Genomic DNA, 19102 nt, shown 5'->3' with positions numbered 1-19102 from the left:
CAACCCAAAAATGTGATGAGATTAATGCAATAATTAAATATCCTATGGATGATCGATATATATCAATGATGTAATTTTGAACTTCTTAATGATAATTAATAATTCATAACCATATTACTATATGGCACATAAAATTTCAAATGCAATACATAAAATGACAGATTTAAGAAGGCGTTATGAGGGCTACAAGTTGCAACTTGTATAAGGAGATTGTACAAGTTGCAATTTATAAAATATCGTTACTTGTACATCACATATATGTATATATAATAATTAATAAGTACTATGTATAGTTATCCGCGCCTTGCTCAGTCATGGTTCATGGGGGCTATACATTCATATTCTGTAACAATCCTCCCGTGTGGGTTTAGAATACCTACATGACTCATCTGACGACTAAATAGGTGTTGGCATTATATCCTGATAATGTACTAACTAATATCATAAATCATAATAGAACCAACCCTGTTATGATTCTGACTCAAAGAAAATGTTTTTAAACTACTAATGTTCGAATACTATGTGAGGAATTTTGTTATTAATTGTGTACCTGTTGAAGAATTAATACATTTCGTTTCGACGCAGGGTATTTCTTAGTACCTAGCTGTGTGCACAGTATATTATTATGTTATTTGTGCTGTTCATTCTTACAGGTTGCTTGAAAAAAATATTTATAAAAAATCAACCAAATTTACGATTCCATTTCTTATAATAATCAAGCAAAAGACGGAAGAGTTGATCACTATCTGTATATATATGAAATAGAGTTTTGTGTGTGTGTGGCCTTTTATGATATAATGGGGGGCTTATTCTATACCCAAAATACAAAACCGTTTTTTGGTCCTCAACGAGACGAGATAAGTACTTGAATTATAAGTCAAAAAGTGACCGGCGTCTCAAAATATATATTTAACTATAGCCGTGTTTTCTAAATTGATTCAAAATCAAAAAGTTATGGGCAAAAAAAGGTATCTGTGGAAATGACAATTTTATTTTTTTCAGGTGCAAAAAAAAATAGATTTTCAATGAAATATTGGATTCAGTGGTGGCAGAACCATCAGGGCCATTTAGGGGCATCTGCAGGATATATATATTTTTTTTTTTTTTTGGGGGGGCAGTCTTGGACATCTGCGAATTTTTGGAAAATTTTTCATAATTAAAATTGTAAAATTCTTTTTAGAAAAGATATCCTTAAAAAAGTATCATTAAATTTTTTCAACCAGAGTGATAATTTCTTTAGTCCAAAACAAAAAGTCCTTCATTTGGATGTGAGGCTGCCCCACAAGCCCATCCCCTGGGGACGCCCCTGGCCATTGGCCCTATTCTACTTTTGCAGAATTTTTACAATTGAACAAGAAAAAAAAACATTTTTTATAAAAAATTATAAATGTAAAAAAATGGATATTTGCTCAAATTTAGTCACATCACCAATTTTAAAACTACATAGATTTTATATGGATCTGGGAAAAAAAAAAAATGACAGCACTATTATATTATTCCCCCCTCCACATACACACACACTTGCAAATACATTCTGGAACACGTCATTAGCATAATTGTATCACGCGGGCATTCAAACGAAAAGAAACCGTGAGGGGGGAGGACAAATATCAGTTGGTATTTAAGGAAATCTGGCCAATGCTTACCAACTATGGAAATATTATTCTACAATTATTAAAAAGTACCTGTTAACAAAAGCTAATTCGAATTAAACCAATCAACGTTCAGAACGACGATTAGGAGAAATAAAGCTAAAACATCAACTCCTCACAACAAAATACACGGTATATTTTAGTGTTTGTGAGGTAACGCCGTGTCAACACCGAGAAAGACAAATATATGTAGTAGTAATAAGTTAGGCAGACAAAGAATAAACATTCTAATCTTGAAAAGTTTATTACAGCTGTTGTAGTTGCTCTACTTTGATATATTATAATAAATTTTGAGATATTATTATGAGGAAAATAATGAGTCTATTCAATTTATGGTTGTTTCTGCAAAATACTATTCTTAAAGCATAGAAAAGTTATCGGCTTGAGGTAATGTAACAGTCTTTTTGCATGCCTTGCCCATAGTGTCGGATCAGTCCTAGGACTGATTGCCTAATCCGGTTTTTTTTTCTCCTACCCCTTCATTCTTTTTTTTTATGAGTACGATCTTTTTTAGCACTCAGCGGTCCTAAGGACTGATACGTCAGTCCTTCAGTCCTAGCTATCTTTATAGCTATTTTTCATTCATAGCTAAGATTGAATAATATAAAAACGATGGAAATAATACATGATACCAAGAACGTATATTTATAAGTTCCAGTCACATACCTCCTCCTCCTTAAACTTAAGGTATTTTGTCTCTTGAAAGAGGTTATATTGAACAACTAAAAGGACTTAGTTAGTAAATACGTCATTTCAGCAGTTGTAATTACCATAAAAGACCGATAAGGACCGGTGCTAGGGCTGACAAATCTTTATTAGACCGGACTGATAGGACTGCGGTCATTTTTAGCTTTTTAAACCGATTCAACACTGCACGCCACCTCTATTGTTTCATTCCTCTATGGTAACACTACATCTTATCAAAATTAGGCCCACTATTGACGTACAAATGGGATTAGTTGGGCGGCACTGATCCCTAAAAATTGTCTTTTATTATAAAAAACATATCTCAAATTTGTAAGCCCCAATGCCCCCCGCGAAAAAAAAACAAATCTCGTAATTACCCATATGTTAGTGGATGTCAACTGCCCTGAACCACATTTTTGTTTATAAATTTCTGGTCGGATAAAGTATGGAAAAGTACAAAGAACTGTAAGGAAAATATTGGTATCGTGACTCCCCTATTTGCTAATAATTTATTAACTATTAACAAGGGCTTCTCTTCGTTAAGTTTTGGTATTCTTGAATTATATTATTCAGTTAAATTTATGTATGTTTACAACATATAGTATCCTATTTATAAATATTTATGCATAATATTTTCCTATCCTAGTAGTTCAATATATACATATATGTTTAGCCCGGATGTTGAAAAATTTATGACATATTTTTTCAAAACATGCGTTCATTATAATTTACAAATAAATAATATATGAGGAGGAGATTCCATCCTATTATAGAGTAGAAGACGTCCTCATTTTCCATATTGCATTTATATTGCACCTACTTGGTTTTGAAATGACATGGATCCTTATGTCCCTTGCTTCCTCATTCAATATTATGAGCCTCCTACACATTTATTTTCGAATTATCCCTATTTTATCAGGGTTCCCAAATTTTGAAGTTAATTTGGCGTGAGATTTTTAAGCTTATCACGTTTTATGACCGTCATCAATCGTATAACACAATTTATCTACTTGTGGCTTTTAGAGGCCTTTTTGATCGAGGTATAAGATATATGTATATAAAATGCGTGAGAAATATAATGCATGGCATGATAGCGTGAGATTTGGGAGAAATGCGTGAGTCTCAACAAGATTGCATGAAACTGGAGAGGACAGTTTTATTATATACTAGCGGGAGTTTGTAAATCTTATGCATTTTTTAGCGTGCGAGTATTGTTGTTGTTCTTGGGAACCTAAACAATGATTCAATGTTTATTTCTACAAGCTGTTATCATTCTTCTTAGATTTATAGCTATAGCTCAGCGAGAGGAGTGGATATATATTTAGGGGTATAAATCCTAAATATTTTTTACCATGCGAGTTTTCTTTCTTTGTTATTTGTAACTCGAAGAATGTTTTTTCTTATTTTCAAACTGTTACCATTTTTATTTCATTCACGAGGAAGGAACATCTCAGTATTCAGTAACGACGTATGAGTGAAAAACTGAGAGTAACAATGATGATTTCGAGGGTAGATGTATCCTGTATTATTACAGCAAAGTTTGTTTGTTCGTCGATGTCTAGTAACTCCGACCAATATTGCCGCAAGTACTGGGTTGTAGTAAAAGTAATGGTACCTTCTTATAATATAGTTTTGAATAAGTGTTTTTGAATAAATCTTAGTGCTCCGATTATTTTTGAAGCTTAGATTCTAAGCCTTTGATTGATGTACATGTTGTAAACAAAAATTCTCCGATGGAGCCAAGAGGAGCCATCATAGGGTATTTAATCTGCGCCGGGAGGAACGCCTTTGGCATCATAAAGGCCATAAGCCTCAGCAAAGCCACCGTCTCTCGGGTCAGAAATCGTTTGGCTAATAGGAACAACCTTAAGGACATCCAAGAGTGCAAAAACCACCAAAGTGAAGCCTGAAGACATCATGGAAGCCTTTAAGTTAAACCCAACGATGAAGATATCAGAGTACGTCAAGAAGAAGAAGCTGCATCTGTTTACTGTGGGTAAGGCCATTCCAAAGGCTGGAGGAAGTTTGCTAAGAAGAATTGAGAGGCCGCTCCTGTCCCAACGTTAAAAAGAACTCCGTTTTCAGCGATATCAACAACACTTGAATAATCTGGTATGCTTTGGAAAGGCTGACAAGAGCATCAAGACAGTCACCAAGACCAAAAATTATGCCTCTGTGATTATGTTAGGGCTTGTGGCATCAACTGGAGAAAAACTACCTCCAATTTGGTTTCCTGTTGTATATCGGTTACTGCAGCCGAAAACTTGATGGTGTTCAATGGACTGAGACCTCCCTGGTCTCAGTACTACTTTAGATCTGATATATAATTAAATAAAGGCCATAACTTTAGAGAAATATACTTGTAGATTATTTTAATATTTTTTCAGGAATTACACACTCTAAAAAGTATTATTTTATTGATTCATCTACCATTTGTTTTATGGGTTAAAATTAACCATTATTTATACATTTACGTGTAATGTCATTATGGCCATTTGGACTTGATAGTGTGCAAATATAATACTTAATTAGTAATTTTCCTGAAAATCGTCAAAAAATTGGATCATTAATATACCGACAATCAAATGAATATTCAATTACTGCATTTTCCTCATCCCAAGTACTCTAAATCCTGCATTTAAAATTAGTAGTCTCTTTTGTTTATTTCAACTTGTACAGTTTGTTTATACAAGTTACAACTTGTACACGACAGGACCGGCGTAGAGGAGGAGCATGGTCACTGAAAGCAAATATCCTTGCCCCTAAACTGGGACCTATATTTATGTTTTTTTTTAAATAGTAATTTATCTTCTTCTATCCCTTTGCGACACTTTTTGACCACATTGGTCATGGAAGACTGGCACTGGACATGAGTGTTGTATCAAACTCTTTCATTCCATCCTCACTTTATGATGATAGAAATCTATAGCTTCCCTTGATTTTTGTTCAAAATATTACTAAGGATAAATGTAGACGAGAAGGACGTGTTTGTAATGAAAACCCTTAGTTTAGAAATTAAAAAAAGGAAAAACAGTTGTTGCGCGTTTTCTTTCTTCTTTTTTGTTCAATATTTATGTAAGCATTCTCGTCTATCTTTGGTCTAATAGTTTTAAAAAGCCACTATGAAATAAATTTTAATCACTTTAAATACAAGTATTATAATATTTTCCCTGGCTTGTGTTATTTTAAATATAGACAGTTCTTTTCTTTGTTGCAGTAATGAATTTTATCCTCCTCCCCCAAAAAAAAAAAAAAAAAAGGTTTTGATAGTAACAAGGGCCTTAATTCAGTAATACCATATGTTTTGTATATGTCTCTATGCTTTATTACATAAACAGTTCATGGTCAGAGCTGATTTTTAGAATAGAGGGACTTACTGGTTACGGCTATGAGATGAAAAGTAAGAACAAAAATTCAAGATGCAAATTTGGTTTTATATATTTTTTAAATAAGATCAATTGTGTTCTTTATAAACAAAAACCAACGTTTATACTCGCATCAGGCTCCACATAAGTAAAATTGGCGCTCCCTGTGAACCCTAGTTTGAGCTCACTGGCTAAGGGCACAATGTGGGCATTTTCAATTAGATAACGTGCGATATCCTCATGGATTGATAATGATTCATAAATTTCGAAGAGAGACAGATGAAGTATTTATCATTCTAACGTCGATTAATGACCGGAAAATTTGAAGAATGTTTTGGAGGAGATCAGCTACAAGCAGATGTGACAAGGGAGGAGGGGGGGTCTGGGTCCCAGCGGTGCATAACACGGATCACCGTCTTGAGTTAGAATAAAGTTGTCCCCGAACTTTTATCTGGCCCAAGATAGCACTTTCTTTTCCAGAAGTTCGATGTAAGCATCTGCATTGAGCTGTTCCTTCCTCTTTACAAAAATGGGAGGGCAGACTCCACAACGCCAAAGACCATGATTACGGAATTTTTTTGTTCTGAAGACATGTCTCACTTTACCTGAGACTGGATGTTCGGTTGTGATGTAACGGCTCTTCTGCTTATTCACAGTGGCATCAATGGTGAAAAAATGTTCATCAGAAAAGAGCAAAACTTTACCCTATTTTTTTTAGCCCTGATAAAATTTAGAGTCATCTTTGCTATTTCCAACCTTCTCAGCTGCCTCTGTTCAAAAATAAGATGTCTTATTGTCCTCCTCCATGATAAGCAACAATGTCATTCTGGATTGAAAATAATAAAATGTGTAACACTAGATGAGTTCAACACTGTATATGATTTTTCACATACTAAATATAAACTCATACTAGAATGGTTGTCCCATAAAAATCATTGTTTAAACCACCCCTTAGGTCATGAAAAAAATATATTTTAATTACTCTTAATTTATAACTCCTATTGTTCTTTGGCAATTGCTATAATTTTATTAAAAATGACAAAGAAGGTCTAAAATGTCTCCCATGTAAAAAAAAAAAAAGCAATAAAATACATATTAAAGGATTTCAATAATGAAAAAAAAAAAAACCCACATATGACTATGATTCTTAAACTACGTACCACAAGGTGGGGGGAGGATACTGAGCAAAAAATCAGTTTTAGGACCGATCCTATACTAGATGCCAATAATTAGTGATGTAAATTGTGTATTTTTTCTCCTGACCCGCTTTTTTGGAACTGGTAATCTGAAGGATGAATTTTCTTTTCCTTAGCAGTTCTCATTATTATTTAATTAATTCCTGAGTAATGAACTTCCACTCCTACATAGATTCAATTATATTCAAATCCTGATTAAGCATTCATGTGTGCTCATAAAAGACGGAGAGTAACCTTGAGGATTTGCTCGAGAGGTATAACTGTATACAGGGACGTCCACAGAGGGTTGGCTGAAGGGGCTGTAGCCCCCCTCTATATTAAGGATTTTTTGCTTTTTATTAGAAAATTTAATTTCATTTATCAATTTGTTTTCCAAAAATTTAATTTTCTGTGAATAGCTGTAGATTTTAGAAAAAAAATTCCAAAAATTTTTAATTTTTGGATATTTTTCCAAAAAATATCCAAAAACAAAGCTCCCCCACCCAAGATATATATAAACCTGCGGACGCCCTAGCGTAAGTCCTTGTTGGACTCAGAGTAAAATTGGGGATTCACATCGGAGTAACTTTTTTCAATGGCCTTTATTATTTCATTCTTCCCCTCATCCCTTGTCACAGCTGATTGAAGCTGATCTAATGAACCGTCATGACAGCTAAGCTACTCTTCTCTAGAACATTCTTCAAATTGTCAAGGTTACCATTTTGGTTTTTTAACATCCCGAAAATACACTTGATTTTCATCATAACATATAATTACGAAATATGAGATGTAAAAAATATATTGAAAATTTCTCTTTTTCTTGATTTTTTTTTTTTTTTCAAGATTGTAACAGTATGCAACAATCTAAAAGTGTGGAATGATATCATTATTAATTCATAATAGAACAAAACAAAACAAAAATAATATAAACATTTAAAGAAGTTTGGATTTTTTTTATTTTTATGAACAACATTATGTTCTCGTAATAAAGTGATTCATTGGTTAGAATGACATGAATATTACAATTTGTGGCTCATGATGAATATAAGATAATATTATGTGTCATTTTTTCCAGAATTACAAATAATTATTCATTAATAAAATATGCTTAGAATTAGAGGTCTTGGATGCTAAGTATCTATTCCATCTTTGACTCAGGCTCGAATATTGAGCGGAAAATGCAGAAACCATAACCATGCTTTCTGTTCATTTTTAAGCGCTTTGATGGTAAAAACCTGGAGCATTGGTAGCTTTTATTATTTGGGGAAGGGGCTTAGCCCTGGAAATTATGAACACTGTAATATATATAGGATTATTACTATTATATATACATTTACATGGCTTAAAAAAAGGAGGGTTCAATGCCCCCCAAATAGGAGCTAGCGACTCCACTGGTAAAAACTGAACGGTTAACAAAAAAAATCTTTAAAATTTCTTCGCTCCTTTTTTATTCTTCTCCTCAGTGGCGCCGGAACCATAGGGGCTATTGCTCCCCCGCCCAAACACACAATTTTTATCGTTATTACCATGCTTTTGAACAGAACGCAAATTGAACGCCGTTCCATGGAACGTGCGTTCAATGAACAGAACGGAGTATATTTTTTAACGTCGTTACAATAATACTTGCAAAAAATTCATGAAATCAAGGGTTATATATTTTTTTAGTTTTTTTAAATATGATTTAAAGGGCTGACAAAGCAAAGACGAACGCTTGGGGTCCCTATTTCATGGCAGTAGCTCAGTGGAGCTGAGGTTGCACTTCTTGAAGGCTCTTATCGAACATGAAAGTTTCTAGAACTCTACTTAACCCGAACATATGACCTTCACCAGTTCAATAATTCTGAATCATGCGGTCGAGGCTCATTATTTGGCAGTGAATGTAAAAAAATGAGCCACTGAGAGTAACAAATTCTGCTCTTTTGTGTTGCAAGGGTTGCAGTATATTCATGTTGGAACACATAGTTTCCCTCTGGGTAGTTGGACTTCACCCAGGGCAGTACCACCTCCTGAAGACGTCCAGTTACTCCTTGATCCCGATTTTCAGGCCTTTCGGGAACCAATACGGAGTCTTCCTCTTCCTGTCTGATGCCACAATTCCCAGCATCATTACAGAGGCGGGAAACTAAGTCTGCTTTACCAGCAGAAACTAATCGACCGCATAGGCGAGATAGTGGTTGTTCCCGTAGTTTCTCGAATAGACGACGGTCCAATTTTTCTTGTCTAGTTGTAAATCGGCTATACTTTGCCTTTTGGCTTCCGTCTCAACAATAAATGAACCGATTGTTGTCAGTTGTAGCTCATTTGAATACTAATATTCACAGGGTTATTGAGTTAAAAAATCTTGAAATCAAGTTCTCAAATGGTAACACCCTGACACTATCAAAGTGGAAGTCGCGATTTGTTGTCGTATAGTGTATTAGTAATACCTTATGACTGGAACGCGAAATCGAACATAAATAATGGATGATTGAAGAAGAAAAAAAATTAACGAAACGATGAACAGAACGCTTACAAGCCAAGTTGTTACAAAATAAAAAAATTAATCTCATATTTAAAAAAATATATAATTTGGAAAACATCAAGAATTATGAATTATTTTATTATTCTTTCCTCTTTCAATTGAATGTTTTAAAGTATCAGGGAGAAGTGTATAAAATATTTCCTTGTATTGGTGGGCCATCTCTGAACAGATATTTACTTTTTCTAAAGCTTTTATCATTATTATTTCATGTTTGAGAAGGGAACATTCAAATTAAAGTAATTACTAAGCTGTGCGCTCATTAAAGATGAAGAGTCACAGTGAGGGTTTTCTCGGGAGTTATAAGTCCTTGTTAGACTCGGAGTGAATGGAAGATTGACATCTGAGTCGTTCAATCTTATATGCCCTTGCTTTTATATGGAGTGGGATTTTTTGGTTATTTCCTTTTCTCTCGTGGGTGTTTAATGCTGATCTAATGAAACGTCATACCAGCTAATCTGCTCTAATATCGAAAAAGTTTCAAATTGTTGGGATTATCACATTCATTTTCAGTTTCTTATATACATATATAAGTACAAATGCCCACAGTTAAATTACTCCTAAATACATAATAAATATCTAATTTTAATAGATCAAAGTTAAATGATTACTCCAATTAATAGTAGGGATTCCTGGGGTAATATGAGATACCCTACTTTACTATTCATTCTAAAGTTACTTTCTTTTGACATGTAACTGTATGATTTTTGAGGCATATTTCATTCAAAGTAGTGTTTGATCGGTCCTAGGACTGATTCCCTAATCACTCTTTATTTCGGTCCGACCTTTTTTTTTCATTCAATGCTCCTAAGGACCGAATTGTCGGTCCTTCAGTTCTAAGGTCCTAGCTATCTTTTTATTTCCTTAACTCATACCTAGTATTGAAGAATATAAAAACGAAGAAAATAATTGATGATAGCTAGAACGTACCTATAATACTTAGTGTTGGATAGGTCTAAAAAGACAGCAGTCCCATCAGTCCGGTCCTAATAATATTAAGCAGCCCTAGGTCCGGTTCTTCTTGGTCTTAGGACTGGTAACTACAACAGCTGAAATGACGTATTTACTAACTAAGTCCTTTTACCTGTGCAATATAACCTCTTTCAAGAGACAAAATACCTTAAGTTTAAAGGAGGAGGTTTGTGACTGGAACTTATTAATATACGTTCTTGGTATCATGTATTATTTCCATCGTTTTTATATTATTCAATCTTAGCTATGAATGAAAAATGGCTATAAAGAGAGCTAGGACTGACGTATCAGTCCATAGGACCGCTGAGTGCTAAAAAAGATCGGACTGATAAAAAAAACTGAAGAGGTAGGAGGAAAAAAAAGATTGATTAGGTGATCAGTCCTAGGACCGCTACAACTAGAGGTGGATCGGGCTAGAAAATATCGTTTTTGATATTTCTTTTTCCTCAAAACAAAAAAATATTCTTGTACAAAACAGAAATTTCTTCATTTGCATGAGTGTCAAAAGGAAAATGGAGTCATCCACGATCTTTTGGGGCTTAGCAAAATTAGGTTCGGACGGCGTGCTTTCAGACTCGGCCCTAAATCGAGTTCACCTTTAGATACAACAATTATATTACTTGAGTATTGTACGTTCTAGCCACACATCTCCTGTGACGCAGTTAGTAAACTACATCATTTCAGCTGTTGTAGTTTCCATAAAAGACCGATAAGGACCAATGCTAGGACTGACAAATTTTACATAGGACCGGATTAATAGGACTGCAGTCTTTTTAGTTTTCGTTTAGACCGATACAATACTAATAATTCAAGCTAATTGTGCCACCCATATAAAAAAATTATTTTATGTATCATTTTTTTTCACCGATCTTTTTTATTGCACTCTATTAGTTTGGATTAAATTTGTTGTGCATACAAAGATAAAATAGTTGATACGGAATACAATGTGGACACTATGTAATGATACTAAGCTATGGCTTCTAAGATGATACATTTTTTAGTAATATAATAAAATATATGAGATGTCTTTTTGGGGCAAAATGACTATGAGACACATTAATTGAGGTAATATTGGCCACAGCTTCTCATATTGTCATGAGGCTTCCAAATCCTCAATTTGCAGGAGGTCCTTCCAGAGCTGGCACAACTTTCTATTTTGCCATGGATTTGTCAAACTTTGCAAAATAGGAGACATAGTCTATATAAAGCCTAATAAGCACTCATTCTTCACTCGTTGAGCCCCCTTAAAAGTTTCTGAAGCCCCAAAAAAATTTATAACATCATATATATATTAATAAGTTTGATTTTGATGTTATCACATATGGAATACATGGAAATGGTTTAACAGATCAGTTTGAAATTCTGCAGGTTGACGAATAAAATAACTAAGCAGGCTCCTATACTATTTTTTGGGACTTCCGTGTACATTAAGAGCCTGTTTTTGATCTCTATGTCTCATCTCTCTTCTTTTTCCCCTCTGTATCTTTCTACATACTTCCTTCTGTTCCTTTTTTTTTCTACCTTCATTCTTTGTTTCTAAAGCTTTAAAGTAAGTAGGCAGTAGTAACGCGAGGACTTACGTCATCAACAACCGAAAAAAGAATTTGTCAAAATTTACTTTTTTTTTGTCCGCTAGAACCATTATTTTTGTCTTCACGAAAATAAAAACTGTAGCTAGCAGCTAGAAACTAAAATATATTCGTATATTAATAAATATATAGCTAGAATTGAGTAAATGGAGTGATAAATTATCAATTTATAACTTAAAATGAGCATAAAAGTGGCTTCTTGCCCCATGGGAGGGTTCGGTTTCATCTTTTATCTCTGTTTCTTTGATTTGGTTTATTCTTTAAGAAGTCCTTTATGCCCTAAGATGTTTGTGAGGCATCAAGTAACTTCTCAGAGAATCTCTTTAGGAGGTGACCAGGGTCTTGCAGTCCTGGTCTAGCTTTGTTGTAAGTGTCAGGACTCCTCTCCAGCTGCTTGTTTCTAACCATGGACTGCATCCTTATCTTTAATTTAAAAACATTGTATGTTTCTCTCAAGGATGTATTGGCCTCTGCTTTCATGCTATAATTAGGTTCTGGTTTAAAAGCTAATGGTCGCGTTTCGCTACTTGGTTTATAGCTTTATTTGTTTCTATTCAACTCTGCAACGCAGGCAGCCTCTGCTACTAGATATATAAAATAAGCCTATTCATATAAATGATTATACAACGGTATTTATAATTTTTGGGGCTAAGCCCCATCAAATGATGAAAGCTAGCAACGCCCCTGTTTTTATGCGTTATTACCTAATTAGTAACAAAAGAAAACAGTCAACCAATTTATTTTCAATTATACTAATACAACTGTGGTGGCCTGTATTACCCAGAACATGGGGTGATATGGACCAATTGCAAGTTTTTAACAACAAGATTTAATTCTTATTTAACCAATCAACGTTCAAAACACTGATTAGTGCAGAAACCTCGACAGCTGTGTTAGCGAAATAGTTCACGCCGTGACAAATTATAACCTGCACACCTTATCCTACGTATAATTTTATAAGCATTTCAAGTGTATCCATAATAATATATTATTTCCGTACTATTATGAATACAGAAAATTATATGGTCAGACTACAGAGCATGATTTGAGGATCTTCCTTATCCCCGATGAATGATACGAGAGAGAATGAGAGTTGGTCATTTTGGGAATGGAATGTGATGTTATTGTTGTTGATATTGTAAGACCATAAATTCTAATGAAATTATATTTTTTATTTTCAAAAATCCCATTTAACTATAAGTTATTTTTCGTATGTTATTATCATCAGAGATCAACGAATGAATAACGTTAAAAAACGTTAAGATAATATATTTTTTTTACCTAGGATATGTAGAGTGAACCTACGTATGATTGTGATACCAAAGAGACCCAACTGATTTTGAAGAAAAGCACATACAATTACGGCGTAGTCTTAGTGATCAGCATCCCTTTTATAAATAATGCAATAATGATTTGAAAGTCGTTATTTTTTGAATTATTTGCAAAGCACTATCTTATCATTCTCATATGTACACAAATTCATATTATTAATCAAACTTATTGTAGGGAAGACCAGGCCATGGCAACACTTTTTGCCTTTCCCTTCAATTACTTCGAGGTGGTTTGAAACAGACTCGCAAAAAATAATAAGATTTATTTATACCTATTATAGGCAACTAATCAGGATTATAGAAGGGTATAAATCATTCTCTAAAAAATATTTTGGGGCCTACTCTGGCCAAAATACATGCTTGATGAGAAGTGTAAATGCATATATAATTATCACAACAGCATTGGTCATGTCGATGAGGTCTAAACAACAAAGTTTTATAAAAATGAAAATTCTTGTTTTATTAATATTAAGAAAAATAGTCAAATATTGGATGTCAAAATAGGACCAACAAATAAAAGGATTTACACCTTACTGTCTATCAAAAATCCATCACTCTAATGCCTAGTTTCATTATATAAATGGCCCCAATATAAATCTATTAAAAATATGTAATTACATCGTTATAAAATCTTATTTTCATATTGTATATAAAAATGAACTATTACAATGGAAAGAATAATATATTTTTCTCAAATTATACTACTTTTGTCGTCCCGAATCGATTGAGAGAGAAAATATATAAATTTCAACATTACATAGGGATTTTTAGTACGTATTATTGGTTTGATTTAATTCAAATATCAGTTTTTATCATTTGCATCAAGTAGTATTCAATTCGTTTGCATTGAAAACTATTTGGATCAAGTAGTATTCAATGCAAATATTAAGTCTTTTTAATTTCTTAAGGTCATTTGATGGAGTTTCATGAAGAATTATTGTTAATTAAAGGATTTTATGTAGTAAAAATATCAACCTTGAGTCCTCAAAATGGGATCTCCTTCAATTATGAATTATGATACAATTTATTACTTCAGTGAAAATTTTATCACTTGATGCAAATGTCCCCTTTGTATACAATGTACTGAGTTGGAGCGTTATTACAAAATTTCAAATAATATCTCCTCACATAATGAGTTTTTTTTGAATTTTTATAAAATTATATCAACTGTTAGCAAAAGAATCAGGAATTTAAATGAAACACTGACGCCCTTATTAAAAAAATATTGTTCTTTCAAAAAACTACTTTTGCCTTTCAAAATTCTTTTTTATCTAATCGGAGAAAATAATTATTAATTTTTCGCCCACAATAATTTGCATTATACAATAAAATTGCAATGCAACCCTCGCCGGTCTCCCCTACATAATAATATTAAATATTATATAATCCGTTAAGAAAATAACTGAGTAATTCCGAAAAATATATTTTGATACATTAATACCAATATATTTTCGGGTAGAGGTTGCGATTTTGTACAAGTTATAATTTGTAGACCTGATCATAACGTTTTTATTCCCAAACTATTAATTTATCTCTATTATTTCCTTTGATATATTCAAATTACTTGCCTATTATTTATTTATGAGTGATACAAATGTGGGGATTTGAACTTCAAAATGTGCCGCTTTTAATACTTAGTTCTTAGTCCTTACTCCTTTAGAACTGAAGACTGCAGTCCCGTCCAGTTCAGTCTCGGTCCGGTCTAGTTAAGTCCTGCATATAAATTATCGGTAGTGTTGAATCAGTCCTTCCCACCAGCCTCCCTTTTAAGTCTGTTTTTTTATCGGTCCGATCTTTTTGCAATTCTACGGTCCTAAGGACCGATACATTGGTCTTTCAGTAGTAGCTATCCCTTTTATGTTCTTTCCCTCCTAGCTAGGATTAGAACTTAGAAAATAATCAATGAAAGCTAGAACGTATAATCATACGTTCCGGTCACACACCTCCTACTTTTAACTTCGGGTTTTGAAAGAGCTTATGAATTATGATGAAACTAATAGTAGTAACTAGTAACTACGTAATTTCAGCTGTTGTAATTTCAATAAAAGACCGATAAGGACCTGTCCTAGGACTGATAAATTTTATTAGGACCGGACTGATAGTACGGCAGTGTTTTTAGTTTTTTGGACCGATCAAACATTAATTATCAGTCCTAAAAAGAAAAAAACTTCAGCTCCTTGATGACATCACTCAACTTTATTTCATCTTTTTTTATCATTTCTTGTATTGACAGTCCAAAGGGCCTGCCCCAAAAACTGATAGAACCGTCCCCTAAGATTGGACTGAATCAGAACTGTTGCAACACTATTAATACTTATTAAAAATGAGTAATTTTCTTTAAAAAAGTCAAAAATTACACCATATTGAACATCTATTTTCATCAAAAAATACTACCCTAAATTATAAATTCGCCATTTAAAATGATTAAATATCATTTTTTAATTGCATTTTGTACAATTTGCGGAAACAAATTAAAGCTAGCTATAACAAAATTGTAGGTTGTACAAAATATATATGTTGTGTATAAGAAAATTGTACAAGTTGCAACCGAAAAATTGAGATGAATAATTATAATTGAAGGATTTTCAGTTCTTGGGATGAGGATACCACAATAATTGAATATTCCATGGATGTTCTATATATTAATGGTGTAATTGTTGACTATTTAAACACTAATGACTAAAATATAAGTATTTTGTGGCACATTATAAAGTTCAAAACCCCAGAGTTATAATACTCTGTCATAAATACATAATAACCATGTAATTTTAATAGATCAAAATGAAAGCATAGCATCAATTAATAGCTGGTAATTAGAATAACTAATGTTGTAATTAAATAAGGCATTTTAAGACAAAGAAATTGCAACTTGTAGAGACATCTCAACTTGTACACAACATATCGTGAAATTTTGTTATCATGATTAACATCACCTAGTCACGAAGTTATCCCTATTTATAATACCAAATTCATAAAATGCATTTATCAGATACATAGAACTAATATATGTCAGATAATAACTTTACTAAAAATGTTGTAGTATACTAATTAACATGTAGCTATTGAAGTGAAATATTGTTATAATTATACTTTTTTAAAGCCAAGGTAAATAGAAATACAAGTCAGAATTTTTTCTCTAAGAACACTTAATTGCATATAATATAGTTAGTGCTACATAGCATGGCTTCGTACTAAAAAGATTCACAAATCATAGCATATTGTCACTTTTAAAATATGGAGAGATAATGACTTTTGGCAAAATAAAGTTGCAGAAGTCATTAAAATCATTTGTTAGTATAGTATGTTTTCGCGCTGGGTCAACGATATATTACATAAACAAATAATAATATTAATATATTATAGCCTACTAGAATTAATGTGACAGTTGTCGAAGTTGGCAAAACTGATTGTGATTATGGTTGAAAGAAAATAGAATTGGCTACATGACTCTGAGCTCCTGGCCGTAAAAAATAGATGGAAAGTAATAAAAACAAGTTGGAGAAGTGATCGTACTATTAAAGTAAAGTATTATTAGTTATTAGTGGAGCAATGAATCGTCACAATATGAATCGACTCATAATGAACTATCTGGAGACGGGTAAGTGCGACTTGCTTTAGTCCATTTGTTACTTATTCTTCTCTAATCCTTATTTCTTTTGCAGAGGGTTTCAAAGAGGCAGCTGAGAAATTTCAGGAGGAGGCCGCCATCGAACCAGAGGTGAATTTAAATGACATGGACGATCGTATAAAGATCCGTGATGCGGTAATTCAAGGGAAGATATCCGAGGCCACTTGTCTGGTGCATCGACTGCATCCCGAATTGTTGGACGATGATCGCTACTTGTTTTTCCACCTTCAGCAACAACAGCTCATTGAGCTCATTCGAGACAATCGAGTAGAAGAAGCACTCAAATTTGCATCTGAGCAATTGGCGGAGCGCGGCGAGGAAGACTCTTCTGTCTTAGAAGAGCTGGAGCGGACCATGGCACTCCTTGCCTTTGAAGACCCCAATGCCTCTCCTTTTGCAGATCTCCTCACACATTCACATCGACAAAAGGTTATTAATTCATTCAATAGTTCAACTCATTTCGTAAGTCGATTGACCCTTTCTCCCTCTTACAGGTTGCAAGTGAACTCAACGCCGCCATTCTCAAAGCTCAACATGCTGAATCTACTCAACCTAAACTTGCTACAGTGCTCAAACTCATCCTATGGTCCCAATCCGAATTAGACAAGAAAAACATTACTCCATATCCAAAAATGACTGATCTAGCCACAGGGAAAGTGGAGGAGGCCAAATAGAACAATTTTTTTATACGATATTAATTATTTCTATTCTTTGATATATATTATATATTTATTACTTAGCTAACGTTATTAATTAATTCAGTATGATTAATAAAATGGTTATATTGTTTTTACGCATTGTAAATAGATTTTGTAAAATATAGGATATTTAAAAAAATATAGTCCGAAAGAATGAGACCTTGCTACCATCCGAATATATATTCCATGGCTTTGTTCACAAAGCCGTTGTTTTTGCTGGGAGTATTCGAATCGGCCAAGACCTAGAAAGAGAAACAATCAGAATGTGATCGAAGAGTGAAATGGCTATTTTACCTCATGTTCAGTCTGGGATACTTTATAAGCTTGCGTAAGGGGTCGAATGGTGGAACGGTTGAGAACGCTGGTTTCTAATTTGCTGGAATTAAGCATGGAGGAGTTTGGAGGTTGATTCTCCGAAGGATGATTAAAAACAGAAGCTTCTTGATCTTCGATTTGTCCTCCAGGACGAACACCAATCATGATACTCCCTCCCATGACTTTTCCATTTTTGGAGAGTGCTTTTTGAGCCTGCATTTTCGTTTGGTATCGGATTTGCATCCAATTTCCATTAGCAGGGCTATCATGCTGTAGTATAACACCGTACTGGGAGAACTGGGAGAGAATGTATCCCGTGGCAGAGGGCGGGAATCCAAAGATGGTAATCCAGGGAGAGACTTCATCTCGATCCGGCGTGGCGCCAAAACTGAGTTGAGGGGTGGTGGGAATGGGAGTGTGGAATCCGTTCTTGGGAGTTTGTAGTAAATGATCTCTCCCTTGAGGAGTCCCACCCACTTTAGAATAGAGTCCAGTGATGGGAGGTCCTCCAGGAGTCTTTTCAGCGGCAGGGGTCCCGCGTGAGGATTTGTTGAAGCGTGGGGTGGAAACTTGGGACTGTTGTTGCTGCTGATGATGGCTTAAGCTACGATTAAGCTTCGTGGGAGAAAGGATTCGACTTGGAGTCTGAGGAGGAGGGGAGCTGGCGTCTCCCATCAGGAATCCTGGAAGAAAACCCGAATGATTGTGGGCTCCCACGGGAGCCACTCCCGGGGAAGTTAGTTGATGGTGTGGAGGAGAGTGCACTGGGGATCCGAGAGCCATGGGTTCCATTCTAAAGATTAATTGCTCTCTATATTCCTATTATTTTTGATTAATAATTCTCGTCACTCCTTCCCAGAATAATCGAATAATTACTAATTCTATCTTTTGAAAATGGATCTGCTGATCTTGCTACTCTCATAATATGCAGCTTTTTGGTAGCTGTTGTTGCGGCTCGCTAGTTGCTTCCCGCAAGTTAAGGCAACAATATTTCCCTCTCGCGCTCTTTATCCTTTTAGTGATGCGGTGCAACAGGTTTAGGGCTCATTTTATCCCTCAGCTATCACATATCACCCCCACCCCCTGCTCTGATATAATAATCTTAAATATATATATTATTAACCATTATACATATGTTGTGTACAAGATGCAATTTCTTCGTCTTCGACTAT

At 34.1% G+C, this 19102-nt stretch overlaps 2 protein-coding genes across 2 annotated transcripts; one reads left to right on the top strand and one right to left on the bottom strand.

Moving 5' to 3' along the window:
* The first annotated feature begins 16582 nt into the window (after positions 1-16582).
* Positions 16583-17710, top strand: Hou (GID complex subunit 8 homolog protein Houki). Its single transcript, XM_040717769.2, has 3 exons — positions 16583-16887; positions 16952-17346; positions 17412-17710. Exons 1-3 carry the CDS (start codon positions 16839-16841, stop codon positions 17589-17591), a joined length of 624 nt encoding a protein of 207 aa, XP_040573703.1. The 5' UTR covers positions 16583-16838; the 3' UTR covers positions 17592-17710.
* Positions 17628-19013, bottom strand: Nup35 (Nucleoporin 35kDa). The gene is made up of 2 exons (XM_040717768.2): positions 17910-19013; positions 17628-17857 (listed from the first exon to the last, which is right to left on the bottom strand). Exons 1-2 carry the CDS (start codon positions 18720-18722, stop codon positions 17780-17782), a joined length of 891 nt encoding a protein of 296 aa, XP_040573702.1. The 5' UTR covers positions 18723-19013; the 3' UTR covers positions 17628-17779.
* Positions 19014-19102: the final 89 nt, after the last annotated feature.

This window comes from Lepeophtheirus salmonis, chromosome 8, assembly GCF_016086655.4.
Source record: "Lepeophtheirus salmonis chromosome 8, UVic_Lsal_1.4, whole genome shotgun sequence".
In the NCBI taxonomy this organism is placed as follows: domain Eukaryota; kingdom Metazoa; phylum Arthropoda; class Copepoda; order Siphonostomatoida; family Caligidae; genus Lepeophtheirus; species Lepeophtheirus salmonis.
This window is presented reverse-complemented; position numbering and strand designations above follow the sequence as displayed.